We start from the raw sequence: 25,157 nt of genomic DNA on the forward strand, positions 1-25,157 counted from the left end.
TCAGGGGCGGGAAAACTTTTTGGCCTGAGGGCCGCATCGGGTTTCGTAAATTGTATGGTGGGCCGGTTAAGGGAGGGGGTCATGGGCCCCCCCAGGACCCCTGCCCCATCCACACACCCCCGCTCCCTGTCCCGACTGCCCCCGGACCGCCACCACCCCATCCAACCCCTCTTCTCATTCCTGACGGCCCCCCTAGGGACCTCTGCCCCATCCAACCACCCCTTCTCCCTGTCCCGACTGCCCATGGACACCCCTGCCTGCCCCCTTGCCGCCCCATCCAACCCCCCCCTCCTTCCTGACTGCCCCCCTGGAACCCCTGCCCCCATTCATCCCTGTTTCCCCCCCGACCACCATCCACACCCCTGTCCCCTGACCACCATCCCAAACTCCCCTGCCCTCTATCCAACCCCCCCTGCTCCCTGTCCCCTTACCGTGCTGCCTGGAGCACCGGTGGCTGGCTGCGCTACAGCCGCGCCGCCCGGCTGGTGCTGGGCCCCACTGCCGCCGCCACCACGCAGCACAGAGCACTGGGTCAGGCCGGGCTCTGCAGCTGTGCTGCCCCAGGAGCTCACAGCCCCGCCACCCAGAGCGCTGCGCCGGCAGTGGAGCGAGCGAGCTGAGGCTGGGGGGGAGGTGGGACAGCTTGATACCGGCTGCCAACTAGATATGGAGCCATTGATCACTACCCGTTGAGCCCGATGATTTAGCCAGCTCTATCCACCTTATAGTCCAAAACCACATGCATTTTCAGTAGGGAGCAACACACGAATGAAGCAGTCAACCTTTCTATTTAAATTGCTTCCCTTTGCAAAGATCAGAAGTTTTCTTTTTGATCTGAACTTCAGGCACAGCTTCTTACCCCATTTCTTATCAGCCAGAAATGGGAAAGTAGCTCACTCCCAAAGACCTTAAACTAGATTTGATACAAGCCAAAGGCGAGTCATCCACATAGTCACTCTCACCTAGCAGTTGTGTGTGCTGAACATTAAGCAGGACGATGCTAGAATGCAACCTTCATGGAATAAAGGGATCCATGAACACCCACCTAAAATCATTCTTTAAGATCTTTGATAGGACAGAGAAGTTACTTACCAGTAACTGCTATTCTTCAAGAATCACCACTATGCATTCACACTCGTGGGATATGGCACCTATGACACTGAGTTGTGGAACTGCCTTGAAAAGCAGTGTCTATTGAGGGGATAACACAAGAGATCTCAGGTCAGTGACAGTTGTCACCCTAACTCTAGAGGAGTGCACAGCCTCAGTTTCTTCTCTTAAAGGACACAGTTCTGAAGTTACACAGAACTCTGAGGCAGAGGGAAAGGAAGCAGGTAGTGTGAATGCACAGAGAACTCTCAAAGAACAGTTACTAGTAAGTGTCCTCTCTCTTCTTGTAGGACCTGTGCACATTCCCACTTGTGGGATTAGAAAGAAGTGCTGTACCAGGTAAACAGTGGTCAAGGAGTTCTAAGCTAAATGGGATAGCAGTGCTACAGAACAAATTGGGCATCACAGCATAATGCTAACTTTAAGGAGCAGAACCTAGTGGAAGCGTGCACCAAACTCCACTTTGCAAATCTCCACTAGGGGAGCATGTCTAAGGTCTAGCACTGATATTACAGTGGCTATCATGGCATTGGTTTTTAAAATCAGGAAACATTAACTTCCTAGCTAAGATGCAGCAATGTTTTCTACAGCTGCTAATCCAGTGTGAAAGTCTGGCTGGTGATGGGTTCTCCTGGCATCTCCCCCCATATGTTACAAAAAAATCGAATAGGTTAAGAGCTTAGCATTTTCCAGGTAAAAAGAGAGCACACCCCCTTCTGCATCTAGGCCATGCTTCCCCTGGATGGAAATGATGTCTCAACAAGACTGCCAGGAGGGATATGCATTGAGAGAGATGGAAATCAGAGACCCAAGGCATGAAGCTGGGATGGGGCCTAGCTGACCACAGTACAAGGTGGAGCAGCCACCAAAACACTAAGCAGACATATTTGCTATCAAGAAAGTAGTTTAGACGGATAGATGCTTGAGAGAGGCTTAAGCAGGGGATTCTCAAACTGGGGGTCAGTACCCCTCGGGGGTCATGAGGTTATTACATGGGGGGGTCGCGAGCTGTCAGCCTCTACCCCAAATACCACATTGCCGCCAGCATTTATAATGATTTTTTTTTTTTAAATTTATGGGGGGGGGGATTTTCGGGTCGCACTCTGAGTCTTGCTATGTGAAAGGGGTCACCAGTATGAAAGTTTGAGAGCCACTGAACAAAAGTCCCATAAGGAAGGCCCATTAGCTTCATTAAGAAAAGATTTAAGTTCCATGAGGGCAGAGACTCCCTAATGGGGGAGGGAAGAAGGGGTGAATGCATTTACCATGCCCTTAAGGAACCTGGAGAATGTAGGGTTTGTCCTTAATACAAATGAGGCAGATGACAAGAGCCCACAGGTAAGGTTAAGAAAGGCAACCTTGACAGGGGGCTAGATGATGGGGAGAAGACGCAGAAAATTACACTAGGGTCATAGGAACAACAAGAGGGAAATCAGAATCTGCTCATTCTAATAGATATCTATACACAAATGCAAGTACAGGTATTAGTACATAAGCAAAATTACTCAACTGGCATCAGAGGCCTGGGGGATATATCTCATGACTGGAATACTGCTATTGAGGGGTATAGCTGGTTCAAGAAGAACAAGCAGGGGAAAAAGGAGGAGGTATTGCATTATACATCAGAACATATACACTTGTTGTGAGGTGCAGGAGGTTAGAGGCAGACCAGTTGGAAGTCTCTGGGTAAAAATAAAGGGGGTGGGGAAAGGAAATAGGGATCAAATTAGGAAGGGGAGGTGGATTAGGCATTTCAAGAACAGAAATATCCAAAACAACACACCTGCTAGTAATGGAGGACTAACTACCCAGACATTTATTGAAAAAAATAATACCGCAAACCACAAAATTTCCAGTAAGTTTTTGCAATCTATTGGGGAAAACTTTTTGTTTCAGAAAGTAGAGGCAGTAACCGGGGAAACAGCCATTTTAGACTTGGATTGTGACCTACAAGGAGGAATTGGTTGCAAATCTGAAGGTGGAAGGCAACTTGGGTGCAAGTGATGAAATGACAGATTTCACAATTCTATGAAATGGAAGAAGTGAGCACAGCAGGACAAGGACAATGGATGTCAAAAAAGCAGGCTAAAAAACTCTGAACTTCACTCTTCTGATGGTTAGAAACCTTTGTCTAATTACAAGCCTAAACTTATTGATGGCCAGTTTGTATCCACTTGTTCCTTTGCGGGAAAGCAAGCATTAGGGTGGCTAGTAGTGTCAACAAGTGGATCCCATTCCAACAAAGATGGAAGCAGTTATGGGGACTTAAACTGCAAGGAGTCCAAGTTAATTGATGCTGGAGCATCCAGCTCCGGAGGTGTGTGCACAAGAGGTGACAGTGGTGCTCAACAATCTTCAAGTGACTCATGAGTCAGAGTACAAAAAAAGAGAAACTATCTTGGCAATGGTGCCAAGCATGGAACAGGTACTGAGGTTGGCACCTCCTGAGTTAGTGACAAGGCTATTGAGGTCTTAGTAGAAGGCACTGATCTTGTCTTCAGTGCCACTTTGGATGTATTCAATGCTAAATGAGGGATTTGCTCCTAGTAGAGCACAGAGGAAATTATAACCTTGAATCTATGGTAGAACATGGCATTAAGGCTGGAGTGGCACAGTGCATCTTGGCTCCAACATCTTGGCTCCAATGTCAGAGGATCTCAGCACAGAGGCTGGTCTTGGTAGCCTTCATGGGCCCATCAAGATATCAGGCTGTAGGCAGTGAGAAGCTAGATGAGCTTGGAACCTCACGTCTCGCACATCTGGTGCATGAAGTGAATGTGCAACAGACCATACTCTGGCTTTACCAAATGGGTTTCACCCAGGCACAGGAGGCACCAAAAGTGGGTACAAATCAAAGCCCCTGTGGGGATTAGGGCCCAACACAGTCACAATAAAGGCTAAGAAAAGGGTAATCTACACAGAACTAACCTATACCACACTAAAAGCTAGTAAAGAAAGATTGAGGGTAGGCTAAGTGAAGATTTAGTGTGAGGACACAAAAGCAAGTTCCATTTGCTCTCTGTGGTGACAGATAATCGGAGGCAATTGGGAGGTTGCACTCCCTATAAAATAGGGCAAGCTGTCTTGTGAATCTTCTAATGGGCACAGCTTTTCAAGGTGTTTCACAGTTCAACACCAGAGGTGGCATATAAGAGAAGGGGGAATGTACAGAAGTCGTCAAAATGAAGGGACAGCCACTGAAAAAACCTGCATATCCCATGTGCGTACCAGCAACACATATGGTCAACTGCTGCCATGAGTACTAAAAGTCAATAACTCAAGATCAAGCCAAAAAACAGGTTTCTATGAGATCAGGGGATGAGCACAGGTATGGATACATTTTCGATTCCGGCTTCCAAGAGATTAAACACTAAACAAGATTTAAAATACCCATGTAGGGTACTTCAAGTCATCTGACATCCCTTCTCACTGTACAAGTTTAAAACAGAAGTCAGATAACACTTTATATTGAAAGCTCAGTACTTACTGCTATAGTCACCATATCCATAGTAGTTGTTGTAACCAGTGTAGTCATATCCTCCATAGCCACCGTACCCTGGGCTGTTGTAGCCATAGTTGCCATATCCCTGATTCCAGTAGTTGCTATATCCCTGGTTCCAGTTTTGACTGGGGCCTGAAGCACAGTAGTAAATTGCCAAAAAATTAGAATACCAAAGAATATAGACACCTTTTTAAAATGAGTAAAAAAAGTTTAGCACAAACTTACCACCACCTCTTCCACGGGCTCTCCCAACAAATCCTCCTCTACTTCCCCATTGCTGTTGCTGCTGATACTGTTCCTTTGACATGGCTACTTTTATTTCACACTAGAAGACCAAAAGTTAAAATCAAACCTAATTGGAAAAAAAGCAGTCTTTAAAGTAATTTATAGCCAACTGATTGTAAGTTAGTACTTTAGTTAAGAGATGAACGTAGAATAAAAAAATAGTCACACTGGAGACTTATGAAAAACAACAAATTACATCAACCTAAACAGTTACCTACTCTAGTTCATAGCGTGTGAACATTCAGTGACAAACTGTTTAATCACTTCTGGTATAGACACTAATTCTTAAAGGAATTGTTTAGATTAAATTTTATTTCTATACTTCAGTTTTTCCATCAGGTTTACAAATTGTATAGCCTTAGAAAGTTTGGACCAGATTTGAATTATGAAAGCATCAGTAGTTTTACTCAATTACGTTTTGAAAGCTCAACTCAGCTGTCAGTATATAAACAGTCATGTAAAACTTAAGCTTTCCTTTTTACATTATTTTTGCTATTGGCCATACTTACACAAGTGATGCAATTTCTGAACTATATAGTCCAGGATATGCTAATAAGCACGTTTCCATTTTGCTTTAGTACCAGTTTAAGACAATTTTCACTGGTTTATATTCCACTTAAGTATTTTACTAACAAGAAAGCATTTCCAAGTGGTTGAAGAGTTAAACCAGGATGCAAGAATGATATTGATTCAAAGAAACAATCCATTCAAAAATTATAGATAACACATATGTGGTAGAAGAGGGCAAAGAAGGCTGTGGAAGGGAGAGATTCCAAGGTTCTTAAAGGAGGTTGTAGTGGGCCCTGAAGGGGATGAAATGTAAGTCTCACGGGGCGGGGCGGGGGGGTGGGGGTGGGAGAGAGAGGAGAGAAGGTTTGTGCACTGAGCCCTACCAGTGGGAATTCAGGGCTTTGGGGATAAATGAGTGTGCTGTTGCCATATCCCTGAATGAAAAGGATGATAAAGTGTCTAAGGCCACAAACTTGTTGGAAGCAAGAGTGGCATAGGGTCCAGAGTCTCTGTTCCAGAGGAAGACATGAACAATGGTTCCCAACATGCATCAAAAAATCTAGGCACACTTGGTGCTTATATAATAAAACGTTGATGAGCTAAAATACTTTGTTATAGCTAGACCATACATGTCCAGACCATACATGTCCAGGGTACTATCACAAATAAAATGGAGGCAGCTCTTAATGTATTCCATACACAGGAAATTATTTGCTCTGTTACAACAAGCAATTTAAAATTCCTCTAGTAAGACTTTAACATACTTTACTAAGACCGACGTTGTGGTATTTTTTTTCCATTATTTTCTTCACTGGTTCCTCATCCTTGAAAGTAATAAAGCAGAATCCACGCCTTTTGTTGGTTTTGTTGTCCATGGGAAGCTCTATAGATTCCACCTGGTGAAAACAAATTAGCATATTTCAATGTCATTCTTACCAAACAACCCTCCGTACTTTACTATGTTTAAAATCAGATAATCACAAAGTTACATCTGCATAGCTCATATTATTTAACTGAACTTATTTAACCGATATATGCAGGTAGCAAGTTTCCATGCACAGGCATTTTGCTCTCACCATACATGGAAACTGTAAGTAATATATATCTATATATTTCATGTTCACATTCAAATTTAAGTTACATGTTTAAAGAGTATTCAATAATTACATCAGCATGATTTGCTTCACAGTATTTTTCAGTCAAGTATTCCTAATTTCCAGGAAATGTAATTCCAGTTTCATGGCACCTATATTACCAATCCTGGCACTAAAACCATGTTACAAGAACAATTTTAGATCCTGAGTTTAAGAACTTGACTGCAAATATACCAATGTAAGTAAGGAAATGTCCAACATATCTCCTTACCCAAGTTACAAAGTAGGTTTCAATTTAACACAGACCAGTTAAGGTCCACAGTACATTACGAAGTGGAACTACATTTGTAATCAGGGTAGAGCACAACCAGTTGGTGACCAGGTTTCTTGACCGTTGTGTTGACATGGGCTGAAAGATTCATGTTAGCAGGATTTGCCAGGTCAGTGGGGAATAGGCAGCCATTTAAGCCAGCTTTATAGAATTTATGGAGATTCACCAGCACAAAAGATACTTTTGCCTACATTTACCCTGAAGATAAAGTTAGAAAATAAAGCAGAAGTATTTTACTCCCCTTTCAAAAAAAAAGTGGTCTTAGCCCACTGGGTGAAGAGCATTTTCAAGGCAAATCTGAAATGCTTTAGAAACCAAGATTAGATTTCCACTTAGTCTAAAAAATTTCAAACACTCTGTAGTTAGTCTAGAGTATACACTGGCCAGGCAAATGATGTGAAGCCTCAACATTTTAAAACCATGCTTTAAAGCAGTACCACCACCGTCAAAGTTAGAATGTTTCAATGTCAGAAGCTACTCAAAATAGAAGTGGATTAAACAGCTTTTGTCACATACCTCACCAAAACCTCCAAAATACTCCCTTATTTTCTCCTCAGGCGTATCTGGAGATAGTCCACCAACAAAAATCTTTTTAACAGGTTCTTTTGTTTTCATGGCTTTAGCTCTTTTCGGATCAATCACTTTTCCATTCAGTTTATGTTCTTTTTGGTCCATGACCTATAAAATTTGAAGTTAACAACATTTTGACTTTTCAAACTAACTAAATACTTTACTGCAGTTTTTGGTAAAGTGTAATGCTAAAGATAAAGCATTAACTAAAGATGGGCATAAACTGAGCACTTTTACAAGTGCACAACCAAGTAACAGATCTGCAATATTGGCCAATATACACTGACTATGTGTTTCCTCCACAAACTCTAAATCTAAGCACTTATCACTTTGGAGCCGAGTGCCATAAAAGAAAGTCAAGGACACAGTATTCAAAGAAGGCACCCTAAAAGAAAGTTTGAAAAAGATCAAACCGCTTTACAGTTTGCGAACTACCATCTGTTTAGACCAGGTAAGCTCCAATATTCTTGCCGAGCACACGGTTCCACAGTACTGGATATCCAAGGTTCTTTGTTTTTTATATTGTTATAAATTTCCCAAAACTTGATCAGTTTTATTACAAAAAATTAAAAATGGGTGAAAACTGGTGCAAAAAGTTGACTTCCATTTTTTGGGTAAATTTGAGGGTAAACATCGTGGGACCAGGCAGGCAACAAACAGAGAAAAGTAAGAGTATTGAAAGAGTGCAAAAACAGTTTAATACTGTGGTTTATTTCAGGAACAGTGCATTAATAGCACATATGCATGTGCATATATTTTCCACAACATTAAATTACATTGCTTTAACAGAACCTCACATTTAGACTTAGACTAATTTATTATCATTTGCGGTGTAGTTGTAGCCATGTTAGTCCCAGGATGTTAAGAGAGAAGTGCTAATACACAGAGAAGCTCAAAAGCTTGTCTTACAGCAACAGAAGCTGGCCAAATAAAAGATGTTACCTCACTAACCTTGTCTTTTTAATTTATTATTAACAAACACATCTACCTAACAATGTATTGGATTTTCTTAACAGTCGTATTTTCAGGTACTTGAATGATCCAATATTCAGGTGAAAATTGGTACACCTCTACCCCAATATAACACGAATTCAGATATAACGCGGTAAAGCAGCGCTCCGGGAGGGCGGGGCTATGCACTCCGTCGGATCAAAGCAAGTTCAATATAACGCGGTTTCACCTATAACACGGTAAGATTTTTTGGCTCCCGAGGACAGCGTTATATCAGGGTAGAGGTGTATAAACCAAATAGCTTTTGTAAAACCCAGGAATTTTTGGTAAAAACCAGAAATGAAGGGCCTTATGGATATCTAAGGTTTTTTCAATAGCATTTAATACTGTAATGTCTGAGATATTGTTTACACTTCAAAATTATGTCCACCTAACTTACACTAGCATACAGCGACTGCAGTTATTAAATCGCTTATGCGTGCACACACTTGGCTCCGTGTGTCAGCAGTGTGTCCCCTCACCAGGAGCGTTGTAACAATTCTCTTGTCAGTGTGGGGCATTGTGGGATGGCTCCTGAAAGCCAGTAACAGTTGAGGTAAGCAATGCAGTGTCTACACTGACACTGCACCAAACTTAATTACATCGACTGTGACTCTACACTGCTTGGGGAGGTGGTGTTACTAAATCGGCGTAGAGAGGCACTTACGTCGGTGGGCACAAATGTAAGTGAAGACACTTCCATAGCTAGGTCAATGTAAAGGAGATTACATCAAGCTACCACTGTAGTGTACACAAGGACCAAGGCCTGACATGCTGAGAGAGATTTCCTTGCAGTGAAGGACATGAGACCATGCTTCAAGAAATGTTGTTCATTGCCAATGAGTTGGACAGGTCAGCTACATGGTTGAAGTAAAAGCATTTCAAAAAGCAGCCTCTGGAAAAATATTGCTTCTCAAAGCTGTATCTTTTTAATAGATCACATAGACAAGATGCACACACGAGCCTTATTACTGAGTTTCTTTACTGTTCATTTAAAGGTTAAATGAATTAATTAGATTAGAGAATAACACTACCTTATCTACACTCTCAGACTCTTTAAAAAGTACAAAGCCAAAACCCCTTGATCGCCCTGTGATAGGATCTAACTTCAGAGTGCAGTCTACGACTTCACCAAATTTGGAGAAGTAGTCCTTCAGATCTTTCTTTGTAGTGTCCCAGCTAAGGCCTCCAATGAACATTTTCCTGTAAAGACAAGATTATTAATTTGTTAATATCTGTTCTAAAATTTGACATACAGGATTTTTTTCCCCATAAGAGCTCATTTTTCCAATTAGGGAACTTTGGTAGGATACTATTAGCAATACCCCTTTATATATCTGATCATCCCTCTACATTTCAGAAAGTGGTCCTGGTCAAATTTGTCACAAGTGCAAATATACCCTGAAAAATCTATGTAAAAGTGACATTCTGAGTTCCATATTTGTGTCCGTCATTTATTTAGTTTACAAATAAGACTTATTAAGCTGCCAGCCCTACAAACTCAATGTGGGGGCTGAGAAGACGATGATTCTTCCTACTTCACATCACCACCACTAAAGATCCTTCGAGCCACATTCTGTTTTCAATTGCACTCAGCCTCACAAGAGATCAAATGTTGATTAAGTTGTCATTATTCCATAGTTACTTTTCAAAATAAATGCACAAAATAAGTGCAGATTACCCACTGAGCCGTATATGCCAGTCTGGGCTGGACAGGAACAAATATGTCTGGTTTGCCACGACTTAAGTTCGTAGACAAAAACTACCAGGTTGGGGACAAATTACTCTACTCACACAGAAGGGAAGTAAGCAGTATTGGAACATGACTGTAAAGTTATGTGCTCAGACCAAGACCAATACTAAATTTATAAAATTAAATACTGATGAGGTAATGTGTTTTTTCCAAAATGAGTGCCCAAACAAGTTGTAAATCCATTGTTTTCCCAATCACACTGGCCATGCAACTTAATGTGGGTAGGCTCACCTAAGTTTGATTTTCATTTTAATTGTAAATATGGTGGTACACTAGATAGTTTGGAATCAAGTCACTCTCCCAATGCAAAGAGTTGGGAAATAAGGGGTGAAAAGGCCAAACATCTTACCTCCTCAAAAAGGGAGCATTTTATTATTTGTGTCAACTTAAATTAACCAAGTGAAATTGTGAATGGAATCTTTCCTAAAGCTATTATACAAATGTTATTTGTACCCCTTCAAGTGAAGAATCATTTTCAAGTAATTTTGCTTTATTTTGGCTCCAAAAATCACAAGAGAAAACAAGATCCAGCCAGATCTGCAAAGATATTTCCTACAAGACCTAGTACTCTTCATTGCCTCAACTAAAACTTACTTCCACAAGTTGGTATTCATTCTAGTAATCCCTAGAACGGGGCGGGCAAACTACGGGCCACGGGCCGGATCCGGCCCAACAGGGCTTTGGACTGCCAGCCCCATGCTGCTGCTGGAAGCAGCTGGCACCACGTCCCTGAGGCCCCTGGGGAAGGAGGGGCAGAGGGCTCCGTGCGCCCCCCACGCAGCTCCCACTGGCTGGGAACAGGGAACTGTAGCCAATGGGAGCTTCAGCGGAGGTACCCGCAGAGGAGGGTAGCGCACAGAGCCCTCTGAACCCCTCCTGTACCCCCCACCCCCACCCCCCGCCCCGAGCCCCCTTGTGCACCCCACACCCCTCCTGCGCCCCAACTCCCTGCCCTGAGCCCCCTCCTGCACTTCTTACCCCCTCTTGCGCCCCAACCCCCTGCCCTGAGCCCCTTCCAGCACACTGCACCTCCTCCCATACCCCAACCCTCTGCCCCAGCCCTACACTCATGGCCCTGCATGCAATTTCCCCACCCAGATGTGGCTCTCGGACCAAAAAGTTTGCCCACCCCTGCCCTAGAATGTTCCTCTGCACACAATATAAATCCAAACTTTGTGTTACACATGTGGAGAAAGTCACTTTACCAGCACATCTATAGCATGAATTATGTCACATCACTATATGCCGGACGACCTCTTTAAATCAAAGCTGCACATACAGATCGGACCATCAAGGCTACTCAATCTAAGGTCTTGCTATGTTAGTCATGGCCTTAAGAACGCATAGACTTTTGACAGATTTATCTAATCCTTATGCAACTGCAGTGGACACAGAGAGGCTTCAGCCTGCAGATGTTACATGCGTAACACCAGTGACTACAACATATCCCCCCACCAAAAAAACCCATTCTGAATTAATCCCCAGCAGACCCACTCCTCTCCATCCATTCACATATTGTTCCAATAGCCTTTGCTCTCTACTGCAGAGTACTAGAAGCCCTTCCCAGGATTAGTGCTTTCAAGACAAACATGAAGGGATTAGTTGGGCAACTGAGTGTTGCACCACCACATTAGTGGTGACAGACACTCAGAAGTGCTCTACGCTCCAGAGATGCTTTAAAACACCGATATTCAGACATAAGTGGTTCAGGAGTCAATTAGCAACCAACATTACCTAAAACAGCCCCAGTAACGTGAACTCTCTATTTTCCATTTTTATATACATTATTCTCACTTCAAAATGACTGACCAAGTATACTTATTTTATCAACTATAACTGGTTAATAACATCGTAAAAGCATCCTTATTGGTTAATAATCAAATCACACAGTGTTTTAATAGCATGTGCTGCAAAGAGCCTCAGGAGACACATTAAAGAGCCACTTGCAGCTCGCAAGCCTCAGTCTGAGTAGCACTGATTTAGGAGGATATATTTATGGGATAATTTCTTCAAGTTTTCAAGGTTTTTATAACAAAAGAAAAGGCTTAGTGTTCCATATCTATGGCATGTGGGGAAATAAGACTTCCCAGCAAATTATTTGGGGAACTTTTTGCTGCGTGAAGGAAAGAAAGACGACATGTGTACAGGACTCGATAAATGAGCAAAAAATAGCAATGCAAACTTACCAAAACCTTCCCTCATATCATTATACCCATGAAAAGGCTAAATAACTGTGAAACTTACAGTAGAAATCAAGCATTTTTTGTCTACTTCCATAAAATAAGCATAGCAATACTGTTTAGATTAAGATAGGCCATTAGCATGGCTAGCCTTTTTGGCTCTTAAAGATGTTGAAGTACTCTAACATACTGTAATATCTTTAAACTAGGGTTGTCAAGCGGTTAAACAAATTAATTGTCATTAATCATGCGGTTAAACAATATAATACCATATATTTTAAATATTTGTGGATGTTTACTACATTTTCAAATATATTAATTTCAATTACAACACAGAATACAAAGTGTACAGTGCTCACTTTATATTTTTTTTTATTACAAATATTTGCACTGTAAAAAACATCGTATTTTTCAATTCACCTCATACAAGTACTGTAGTGTAATCTCTTTATCATGAAAGTTAAATCTCTTTATCATGAAAGTTAAGTTATAAATGTAGAATGATGTTCAAAAAACTCCATTCAAAAATAAAACAAATGTAAAACTTTAGAGCCTACAAGTCCACTCAGTCTTACCTCTTGGTCAGCCAATCATTCAGAGAAACAAGGCTGGTTACAATTTGCAGGAGATAATGCTGCCCGCTTCTTGTTTACTATGTCATCTGAAAGTGAGAATACGCGTTTGCAGGGAACTGTTGTAGCTGGTGTTGCAAGATATTTATGTGCCAGATGCGCTAAAGATTCGCATGTCCCTTCATGCTTCAACCACCATTCCAGAGGACATGATTCCATGCTGATGATGGGTTCTACTTGATAATGATCCAAAGCAGTGCGGATTGATGCATGTTCATTTTCATCATCTGAGTCAGATGCCACCAGCAGAAGGCTGATTCTCTTTTTTGGTGGTTTGGGTTCTGTAGTTTCCGCATCAGAGTGTTGCTTTTTTAAGACTTCTAAAAACATGCTCCACACCTCGTCCCTCTCAGATTTTGGACGGCACTTCAGATTCTTAACCTTGGGTCAAGTGCTGTAGCTATTTTTAGAAATCTCACATCGGTACCTTCTTTGCATTTTGTCAAATCTGCTGTGAAAGTGTTCTTAAAACGAACATGTGCTGGGTCATCATCTGAGACTGCTATAACATGAAATATATGCAAAATGCGGGTAAAACAGAGCAGGAGACATACAGTTCTCCCTCGCAAGAAGTACAGTTACAAATTTAATTGACACTTTTTTTTTTTTTAAATGAATATCAGCATGGAAGCACGTCCTCTGGAATGGTGGCCGAAGCGTGAAGGGGCATACAAATATTTAGCATATCTGGCATGTAAATACCTTGCAACGCTGGCTACAAAAGTGCCATGCGAACACCTGTTCTCACTTTCAGCTGATATTGTAAATAAGAAGCAGGCAGCAGTATCTCCTGTGAATGTAAACAAACTTGTTTGTCTTAGCGATTGACAGAATAAGAAGTAGGAGTGAGTGGACTTGTAGGCTCTAAAATTTTACACGGTTTTGTTATTGAGTGCAGTTATGTAACCAAAAAAAATCTGCATCTGTAAGTTACACTTATACAAGTACTGAAGTGCAATCTCTTTATCGTGTAAGGTGAAATGAAAAATACTATTTTTTATCATTGTTACAGTACAGATATTTGTAATCAAAAATAGTAACGTAAAGTGAGCATTGTGCACTTTGTATTATGTGTTATAATTGAAATCAATATTGAAAATGTAGAAAAACATCCAAAAATATTTAATACATTTCAATTGGTATTCTATTGTTACAAGTGCAATTAATCGCAATTTATTTTTTTAATCGCAATTTTTTTAAATTAATCATGTGAGTTAACTGCAATTAATTGACAGCTCTATTTTAAACATTAAAAAGTTGTAAGAAAAGATTGTCTATTTGACAAAATGCACTGTACACCTCTACCCTGATATAACGCGATCCGATATAATACAAATTCGGATCTAAAGCGGTACGGCAGCGCTCCGGGGGGGGGGGGAGGGAGGAGAAGGGGAGTGGGGGAAGGAGGAGAGAGAGAGAGAGAGAGAGAGAGGAGGCTGCGCACTCCAGCGGATCAAAGCAAGTTCGATATAACGCAGTAAGATTTTTTGGCTCCCGAGGACAGTGTTATATCGGGGTAGAGGTGTATGTATATTGAAGGCTGAAGTTAACATGGTATTTACTCTTTTATGAAATAGTAGCAACTTGGGTTTTAATTTCCCACTTTCAAAGGAGTGTTTTATTTTTGGATTACCTGGAATCTGGGCTTTTGTATTTCTCTCAGTGTTTAAATATGTTTGATGAGCAGTGAAAATACCCAGATCTACCTTATTTTTGCCACTGTGAGGATTCCCTTTGGCTACATAGGCTATTAGATGAACACTACACTTATCTCCCCCCATCCTGCTATTTTAAAATTAATTTAAAGTTAGATGTTTGAATTTAAAAGATTTTAACTATGTACACATTTAAAAGTGAATTTCACTTGCGATCCATCTTAAGGACTCAGAAAGTTTAAATTGGCTATTAAAATGATTTTCAAGTGTTGGAATGGATAATTATGCTATAGCATTTTAAATTAATTTTAAAATAGCAGGATGGGGGGGAGATAATTTTGTAATAAAGTTATTGAATTATTGATATAGAAATACACTGTATTAAATGCTCCATTTAAAATAGGTTAAATATGGGAAGCCTTGAGAAAAATTCACTAATGACATGAGCCTGATGCTGTTGGTACTACCCAGCCCAGTAACTAATGTTATTTGGGTAGGCAAGAGCTCATGTCAATCTACCCAGCAAAATCAACCAACTTCCAACTCAAGTGCTAATAGCCATCTATTGCAGGATTTGATACTGCTGCGCATCATTGTAGTATCTAAGAATCTTCCACTTAAAATCAACAGCAACAATAAATCCCCTAATGGACTTCTTGGGGGCTATGGCTCCTGTCCCTTGGTGTAAAAACTGCTTGTGTTAAGTTTTGGGTTGTTTGTTTTGTTTTTATTTGTAAAAATTATTAATTTTATTTTTAAAATAGGAATTTAGCGGTAGTGCTGGATGTCTGTGTTGTGTCATAACACTCATGCCCAGACCCAAGTGCCCCATCAAGTCCCTTCTCTTCAAAAGTATGAGGAAACAGAGAGACTTTACAATGTGCCTCAAAAGCTAGGCTCTCTCTATCAGCCAAACTGGGAGAGGAGTACCACCACAACCAGCTTGAGCCCCTGAACTGATCTTAACTGTGGTGATTCACAGGTGGTATCTGGTAGGAATACAACTGGAACAGTTCACAGGATTTATCTAAAAAAAGATAGTACATTATTCCCACCAGCCAAAGTCCAGGAAATTTTGTATTTGTAAAAATTATCCCAGTTACACAACATTGGGTTTTAGAAGTGGCAACTTGCATGTTGAAGTTTCAGAGAATATAAACCTTTTTTTTTTTTTTTTTTTTTTTTTTTTTTAAAACACACACATGCTGAGTACCCACACTACCAACTGAAGTCAATGGGAGCTAAAGGTGTTTAGTATCTCTGGGGGAAATGAAGCCTTAATAAACCCAAATGTTAAAGTTGAGTGGAATTAGACAGCACCACAGAGTTTAAAAGACCTTATGCTAGCTATGGAATGGACTTCTGTTATAACCACCCTGCTGTACAGTGGGTATATATAGGTAGCCAGTAACGTACATAGTGGCCTGTGATGCAGTAATGTAAGAATGGAACAATTTCATAAGACTAATAAGGCAGAAAAGCCTTCACTGCCAATGAAAGAGCCTGCAGGAATATATTTTATAGGTACAATAAATAAGGTTAAGATTTTGTCATGGTTATTTTTAGTAAAAGCCACAGACACGTCATGGACAACAAACAAAAATCCACGGAAGCTGTGACCTGTCTGTAACTTTTGCTGCTGTGGCTTCATGGTTTCCCCCACCACCATGGTGGCTGGGAGCTGTGGGGTTCCCCCTCTGGCCATGGCCGCTGGAAGCTGCAGAGGGGGCCCCCCTCCACCCATGGAAGCTGCAGGGTGACCGTATTTCCCAAAGAGAAAACAGAACACCCCCAGCAACTCACCCGACGCATCCCACCTGGCGCGCGCATGAGGCTGTTGCCTGTTGCTGGAACCCTGAGGAGGGCTTCCTCAGGAGTCTGTCACCTGTCACTAGAACACTGCAGGGGGCCCCCTATTGCCTGTCACTGCTGCCACCTGTTGCTGGAACCCTGCCACGGCCCGCTGGCTGTCAGCTCGAGAGTCCAATAACCCCTGAGGTTGAAGCAGAGAATGTCATGGGGGTTTCTGGAAATCACTGCTTCCCTGACTTCTATGACCACCGTAATATAAATGTAGCCTTAATAATGAACAATGTTAGCAATATGGCCTCTGGAAAAGTGGAATCTCTTCAGAAGGGCACTGTCTAGAGAAAAATTCAGTATCAAACCAACTCACTAACGTACACAACACAAATTCTCTGGATGTGCTGAATAAAGCCAACTGACAACATGTGACCAATGAACAAGGAAGAATCAAACTCCCTAAAAAAAAAACCCTTCACAATACCTTTAGGAAGAATGACAGTATCAATGGTTTCCTCAGTGCAGAGCATTTCCTATGTAATCAATATGGCCCTACTAAATGCACAGTCCATTTTGGTCAATTTCATGTTCATAAGATTTTAAAAATAATACATTTCATGATTTCAGCTATTTAAATCTGAAATATCAGTGTTGTAATTGGAGGAGTCCTGAGCTAAAAAGGAGTTGGGGGGGGGGGCACAACGTTATTGTGATGGAGAGCAGTGGCTGCTGGCCAGGTGCCCAGCTCTGAAGGCAGTGCCACCACCAGCAGCAGCACAGAAGTAAGTATGGCATTGTATGCCATTGCCACCTTTACTTCAGCATTGCTGCCTGCAGAACTGGGTCCTCAGTCAGCCACCGCCACTATCAGGCCGCCCAGTTCGGAAGGCAGCAGTGCAGAAGTAAGGGTGGCATGGTATTGCCACACTTAGTTCTGGGTTGCTGCTGGCAGGGCGCTGCCTTCAGAACTGGGCAGCTGGCCAACAGCCGCCGCTCTCCAGCCACCCAGCTCTGAAGGCAGCGCAGAAGTATGGGTAGCAATACCACGACCCCCATAAAATAACCTTGCAACTCCGCAACTCCTTTTTGGGTGAAGACACCGCAATCTGAGAAATGCTGGTCTCCCCCATGAAATCTGTATAGTATAGGGAAAAGCACACAAAAGAGCAGATTTCATGGGCCGTGACGAGTTTTTCATGGTCGTGAATTTGGTAGGGCCCTAGTAATCAGCTTGTGGTTTAGTGTAACCAATCCTCTGTAGAAACTTGGACCATCACCTCTTCCTACATAAAGAAACAGAGAGTCCTGTGGCACCTTTAAGACTAACAGATGTATTGGACTTAAAGATGCCACAGGACTCTCTGTTGCTTTTTACAGATCCAGACTAACACAGCTACCCCGCTGATACTCTCTTCCTACATAGTCACTAATTCCCAAGGAATGCACCCTCACAGTAGTAGTTAAGTGGGTAACAAGAGGCATACTCAGAGACCTTGACTACAAATCCAGACTATATTCTGAATTTAGAATTCATGAGCTTGAAATGAGAAAGACATAACAACTAAGATTTTTGGCCAGCCAATTCACTTGGGTGCGAACCACTACAGTCAATCACTGTGGAATGTAAATGCATCGCATAAACTTTCAGATTGCAGAAGCAGCATTTACAGGGCAGAGAGGAAGCCATGTCTCTTCAACTCTCAGAAGAAGGGTTACAATGTCATGAAACCTTTACAGAGAAGAGATCCCGGAAACACCCCAGAAAACATATAAGGATTAAAGACTCAAAGCTGTACAGAAGTGGAAAAAAAGGCAGAAAATATGGAACAAATAACTGAAAAAAGGGGTGGGGGGAAGACGAGAGAACTAAGGTGGTGACGGGTCTACCTTTAAAGGCTGAGTTTAGGACTGTCAATCAGTAGTCAAATAATTCAGAACATACCCTAGAGTTTTGGCGTCTGAGTAAGAAAAGCATAGTCATTGAGGCGCTAAGTTTACAAACCAAGATTTCTAACATATACAGGCAAATAGGTAAGAAGATAGTAAGTTTACATAATTACACCACATGACAAAGTGTAAACAAGCCTTAATCAAAATATTTCAACATACATAGCAGCCATTGAAATCTGATGTGCACGCTATATTTTTGCCAGGGTCTGTTCCTGACCTCTTCTTGGAAGGCGGGATTTTCTTTTTTAAATATTAATCACTTCTGACTAGTGGAGACGTATAACTTTAAAGATGCTGGAAGGGAAATCCACCTCAACAACAGGTGTGTCTGTGGTACCTGGCAGGTTCAGTCTCTGCTACTCTAACTTCACCAACCCCAGCTTTTCTCCTTGGATCATTCTCCCATATGAATATATCCACAATGCTTGCTTCTGCTGTTGCCCTGATCTTGCCCAAGCAGTAATGCGAAGATGACATGCTACTTGAGAGTTTCCGTGCTGCGCACAAGGTTTTGGAGTATCAGCAGAACTGATGACTCTTGTTAAAGGAGCAGTCAACCTGGGAAAAAATAATCTCAGGAAGTCTTTAAACCTACTAGTTATTTGGAACGTCTAATTTACGTAAAAAAGTTAGAGAACACACATTTTTTTGATTAAACGACTTGGTGCATCTGACAGTACTAGTTTATGGACTATTTCTCCTCTGTGTGCTCCCTGCTGAAAAAAGGCAGCTGTGTAAATGGGGGAGCAGAAGAGCCCTTCTGAAGTTTTATTTTTACTGGCTCTTTAAAGGAAATTCTATCTGGAAGTGAAATTTTGGGAATGTAGTGAATTTCAAAATTTGAAGTTTACAAGCTCCCTTTAATTGTACCTACAGACTTGGTAAAACAATATTTCATCAGTTTACAACCAGATGACATTTGGAAGGTTACTTTCACAATTGCAAAAGCTTAAAACTAAAGCCAGATCTATACTATAAACTTTTGCCAGAATAGCTATGGTGGTGAGAGATTTTATTTGAGAGTGACACACATAACTATAGTGGCAAAACTGCACTTTTGGACCTATAACTAATTTTGCTCAGGGGAAGTGGAGGACTGGAATAATTTTACCAACAAAGCCTTCCATGTGTAGAACTGGCTTAGAGGAAAGCTTAAATTCTGCAGAAACTGTTGGTACTTGGGTCCTCCTCTGATAAGCCTACTAGACAATGACATGTGGATTTTTTCAAGTCCACAGTTAAAATTCTGGGAGACTAGATCAACAACATCCTGAAGCTTGTTAGCTGAGGGAATTAATGCAATGTTACGGTGCAAGCATTACCTGGTATGTTCTGACACCATTCAGAAAAGTTACTCTTAAAGTCTAGGCTGAAAATCACGACTCTCCACAAAACATCATCCACAACCTAGTCCCAACCCTCAACTGAGCAAGCATTAAACAGCAAGGACACGGCAGAAAAAAGTTGTTTTAAGTTATAAAAATCAAAACTAAGTCAAAAGGAAAACAGGAATGTAAATATTTACTTTGCCGATGCCAAACAAAGTGTTTGGAGTTTTGTTTTGTTTTTGTAAAGGGGAAAAAAATATTGCTTCTGATTTCTCTCCCTGCTCTCAGTCAAGCCATTGTGGAAGCAGGGAGGGAAATCAGGAGGCTTCCAAGCATGTTTGCAGAGGGCGGGAGACAGATCTGCCATAGGGAAATTATCCTCATCCAATGAGCCTGTCTTCTACTCTACCCTTTGACTGGTATGACACCCCCAGGAGCGGAGGGAGCCATTCCAAATTAGAAAACTGAATTAATTGAAGCCCCTCTGAACTAGGGTTTGGTGGTACTTAAGAGAAAAGTATGTTGCTGCAGAGTCTAACTGTACTGGAGATCACAAACATATTTAGGACTACACTTCAATGAATCCTGGTCTATTGTGTTGTGTACAGAAACAGAAAGAATACTGGCAACTGTAACAGAAGGGCGAGTACTCAGTGCCTAATCTAAAAAGATCAGCATATTTAACATTTCTGGAAGGTATACTTATCAAACTGTTTACTTTGAAGGTACTTTGGATGCATTTAATTTCAATTACTAGTTAAAGGTAAACTGTAATGAGATACTTAGCAAACCTTATATTATGCTAAATATTACTAATTCAAGGCAAGCTTTAAAATGTAATGTTAGTTAAAAATTTTAACGGTAAAATGTCTCATCTCACACCAAGCATTAGCAGTTGTCTTCAGAAGATTAAGGGCTGACTTCACTAAGAACTTTTTCACATAAGCAATATAAGACAACCTTTGGTTACAGCAAATTCAGTAAGATTTTTGCCTCTTCCATGAGGATGGCTCTTATAATCCAACACTTTGTACTATTTAAAACAAAAGATTTACTTTCAGTAAACCTCACTTCATTTTACTTGGAAATGAAAGAAAGGTAAATGCATTAGGATGAAAATCAGAAGGACATTATATCCATTTAACAACACTCAGTCAGTATTTAAGATATTTCTCCATTAATATAAAAGAACACTAATACAATGCATCTTGTTTGACTAAATGGCAGTTACATAATCATAGAACACAAGCCATTTAAGTAATAATTTTTTAAGCCTATACATTAGACCCTGCACATACAAAATTTTGTAGTTTCGCAGGTCATATATCCTATTATATATTTAAGCAATAACCACCGGGAATTTGTCCTGGGGATTAATAGTTGCCAGTTAGTGGCACAAGCCAGACAGGTGCCCCCCACAATGCTTTTCAATTTATTGCTATCAGAGCCCTTGAGCATTTAGAAATAAATGTAAAGTTTTACCATTCTTCCCGCTGTGGCGCTGCCGCTTCAGAAAGCCATGGGGAGGAGTTTGAATTGCTAGAGAACAACCAACCAATACAGTAACTGATCAAAATTCAATTTTCAGCATTTGTTAGGATTACAATTTTAACTTATTTATACTTTTTATAAACTTTAGAGTAATCACTGTAGCTAGCTATCAAGCACAGATGTTTAAGTGTCTAAACAACTTGAAGATGAGCAAGAGCCCACAGCAGCCATTAAAATGATACCAGCAAAGGGGCCAAAAACATTACAGGGAAAAACAAGCTAAAACAGCAATTAGCACAGTACCATATCAATAGGCTATAGATGGATGTTCACAGCTCAAGACTGCATCTCAGTAATAAATTATGCGCATGCCATAGTATCACACTTGGTAATACAACTAAAAATCTTGCACTTCTGTTATGGTTTAGTTTCTTGATGTTTATATCACCTTCCCAAAGACTAATTTTTTGTTCACCAACTAGAATTATTGGCTAAATTTTTCCAACATCAATGTCTACAGTTAGGTACCTAAACAGAAGTGGCCCGACTTTCCAGAGGTACTGAGTAGATGCTCTTCAACAAGAGCAGCAACGGGCTCCCAGGTCTGAAATATAGGCCACTGATTTACAAGCCTAAATATGGATTTAAAGATTTGTCTTGATTAGGAAAAGTTATGGTTACTTAAGAAGTGTTACCTAACCACAACCAAATCTCAACCACTCAATCCACACAGACCCTAAATCTAGATTTAACTATTGTTTTGAACACTCTTAAGTGTTCTGAACAGTACAAGTTTTGGAATGCAATTCTATTCTGAAAAGCTGCTAATGGCATTGGTAAGGTTCCATACTACAAGCCCCGTAAAATCAATTAAAAAAACCACAAAATAAAAACTACGTTCTTTTTGGCTTATGTACCATCACCAACAATAAAGATGGTGCAATTAGAATTTAGCAAATACTCCTGTCGAGACACAAGGAGAAATATAATCCATCTAACTTTTGCTGGGTTGCCTCTGTATGGCTTATAAGTGAAAAAAGCAGTGAATGCTTATTTCAGGCAGCAATGAAAAGCAGATGTGACTGAACGACAGACAACAGATTGGCTAAGTTAAGATGCCATTTCTGTTTCCTAAAAAATGAGAATAAAAGCCTAAAAACAAACAAAAATACTCCAGGCAGAGTTTTTATCCTGAGAAGAGTCAGAATCCATGAAGTCCACTAAAGACTTTGCTGTTGTTATTAACTTTTCCTAGAAGGCACTACAATGATGAGCCGAGCATAAAACCCTAAAATAGGGATTCAATGTATACTTCACACTAGATACTATAATTACCTCCTTTAAAGCTAAAGGCAGCAATAAATAAGTGTGAAAATACCACATTTTGAGATGGGTGAGATCGGGGAAGGGGTTTTCAGAAAAAGGAGATTGGGAGCTGTTGATGGCTCGGCATAGTTTACCTGGCAGAGTACAAACTAACATGAAGGTGCAGGGAAGATGGGTTAGAGCAGGGGTTCTCAAACTGGGGGTCAGGACCCCTCAGGGGGTCACGAGATTATTACATGGGAGGTCGTGAGCTGTCAGCCTCCACCCTAAACCCCGCTTTGCCTCCAGCATTTATAATAGTGTTAAATATTAAAAAAAGGTTTTTTTGGGGGAGGGGGGGGGGGGGAGATCACACTCAGAGGTTTGCTATGTGAAAGGGGTCACCAGTACAAAAGTTTGAGAACCACTGGGTTAGAGGAATACCAACAGTTCACAACAATAGCTGAGAGAGCACATTAAGTAGGAACTCCTGGATTCCATTCTGCCAGTAACTAAGTGTGGGACCCTGAGCAGTCACTTAAACACTGTCAACCTGAGATTAGTTAGTCTTATCACGGTGTCATCCACAATTGCAACAAGACTCAGGTACAGTGGCACTGCATTATCTAACCCTGCTCACAGCAGAACTAGCCGGTAACTGATGCAGTCAATGCACAAAGTAAACTGAAAACCGAAAGTATGCTTGATAGCTGTTCAGTTATAGCAATCTTAGGCGTGATCTGCCAGAGTAAAAAGTCCTCAGACAGAAGTGTGTCTAGGTGCCTTTAGCTGTTGCAGGACGGAAAAAGCCTGCTGTACCTATGGGGTTGAGGATTAGGGGCTCGATCCTCCAACCCCTGGAAGAGAAGTTATGGGGAGCACTCGCCTAAGGGCAACACCTGACTGAGCGGGAACTGGGAGCGGTTTAGCTAGTCGGTAGCGCAGTTATTGAACTTTCCTAGGGCGGCCCACAGCGTCCCAGCCAGCCTCCACAGGGCCAGCATCGCCTCCCACTTGCAGACACACCAAGCCGCTGTCTCCCTGCACCGCTCTGCGAGGGAACCGGTCGAGCAGGGGCGGTGACAATCGCGCGGCATCTCCCGACGCGGCCCGAGGCGCTTTACTGCCGCCGAGCTGCGGGCGGGGGCGGGGACAGGCAGCCCCGACACAGGCACGCAGGGCTCCCGGGCTCCCGCGCAAACTGCCCCCGGGCTCAGGGCTGTCACTGCGGGCCTGAGGCCGCCGAGATGTAAACAGCGGGACACCCCACCGCGCGGCCGGGGGAATGGGGGGGGGACAGGCCGGGAGCCGCCTCCCCGCCCAGAGCGGCCGTTACTCACCCTTCATCCTCCTCGTTCTTGCTCGCGTCTATCTTGGCTCCCTCCGACTCGGCGCCGCCGCCACCACCTCCTCCTCCGCCGCCGCCGCCGCCTCCCCCTTCCGCGCCGCCCGCCCCAGCCATCCCCTCCTGCTGCTCCGCCTGCTCCGCCGAGCCGCCTCCGGCTCCAGCCGCCGAGTCCCCCCCGAACTGCTGCTCCGACATGACGCTGCCGCGCCCTACGAGCCGCGGCGAGCACGAGACCGGCGCGCGCGGATGCCCGCTTCCGCCTGCCGGCTAAGACCGCGAGGGCTCGTTCTCCAGGCGGCGGACCTAGCTGCTGTGCCTCCTTCTCCCGCTTTAATGGCGCCGCCGCGAACCCCAACGTAAAATGGCGGGCGGAAAGAACGCAGGAAGATCACGTGACGCCGGTCCCTTCTCCAGCCCGCCTTCCTCCCATTGTGTATACACTGGGTCCGTCTCTGCACCACCGAGCGAGAGGAAGGGAGTGGGTAGAGCGGCTCAAGAGCCATAGAGACGACAGAAAGAAAGTAGTCAAAGAGCTACTCTACACCGCCGCTCCCTAGTACCGACTGGCGCTAAGGCGCACTGGGGAGGGGGTCCCGTGAGGCAGAGGCGCCAGCGAGCCCCTGCGCCCGGTGACAACGGATCTGCAGGGGAGCAGCTGCCCTGGCTAAGGCAGCTCGGGCAGCAGTGAGCAGAGGGGCCGGGGGAAGGTTTACTCCCCTTCCCTGAGCTACCTGGTAGGGCCGCGCCCAGTGCAGGGCCGCCCTATCTACACACTGGGCGGAGTCCAGCAGACCCCCACCAGGCCTGGGCGGCCCTAGGCTGACCAGACAGCAAGTGGGGGGTAATAGGAGCCTATATAAGGAAAAAAAAAACCCAATATCAGGACGGTCCCTATAACAGCGGGACAGCTGGTCCCCCTACCTGGGCCCCAGCTGTTGTATAGTCCCCTATTAGCATGGCCCTAGTGTCCCTTACATGCACATGAATGGGTCCTCAGCTCAGTCCACAGAGGCAGGCAAAGCCCCCCTCCGCCACCGCCGCTCAGCCTTGGAGATGGATTATGCCCCAACTCTTTAGGACAGGAAGTGAAGAATAGCAGGCCTAGGCACCTTTGTTTTGAAAGGAAAACAATGTACTCACCTGTACTGCCAGTCCTCCTCCGTGGGTTAAGGGGGAAGAGGTAAAAGGATTGCTACCTTGCCCTAGAGAGGAAGAAAAAATCCTAGCCCCTCCAAAAGGGAATGTTTGTCCTGGAAGGAGAAAGTGGTCTTTAGAAAAGCTGGTAGGAAAAAGGGTAAGTAGGTTTTTAAAAACTGTTAC

At 42.7% G+C, this 25,157-nt stretch overlaps 1 protein-coding gene across 3 annotated transcripts in view; it reads right to left on the reverse strand.

The window, feature by feature from the left end:
- The window catches only part of HNRNPD (heterogeneous nuclear ribonucleoprotein D), a 27,958-nt gene extending 3,742 nt beyond the window's left edge, over positions 1 to 24,216 (reverse strand). For 2 of the 3 annotated variants that reach the window (XM_034770983.1, XM_034770984.1), the window contains exons 1-7: positions 23,830 to 24,216; positions 21,176 to 21,232; positions 9,427 to 9,595; positions 7,349 to 7,510; positions 6,172 to 6,303; positions 4,838 to 4,937; positions 4,598 to 4,744 (exon numbers count right to left, since the gene is read on the reverse strand). In XM_034770983.1, coding sequence (XP_034626874.1) covers positions 4,598 to 4,744; positions 4,838 to 4,937; positions 6,172 to 6,303; positions 7,349 to 7,510; positions 9,427 to 9,595; positions 21,176 to 21,232; positions 23,830 to 24,032 — 970 coding nt within the window. In that variant the 5' untranslated portion in view covers positions 24,033 to 24,216. The remainder of the gene's footprint in view (positions 1 to 4,597; positions 4,745 to 4,837; positions 4,938 to 6,171; positions 6,304 to 7,348; positions 7,511 to 9,426; positions 9,596 to 21,175; positions 21,233 to 23,829) is intronic. The other variant, XM_034770985.1, reaches the window with a different exon arrangement.
- Between the last annotated feature and the right edge of the window lie 941 nt (positions 24,217 to 25,157).

This window comes from Trachemys scripta, chromosome 5 (genome assembly GCF_013100865.1).
Source record: "Trachemys scripta elegans isolate TJP31775 chromosome 5, CAS_Tse_1.0, whole genome shotgun sequence".
Lineage (NCBI taxonomy): Eukaryota > Metazoa > Chordata > Testudines > Emydidae > Trachemys > Trachemys scripta.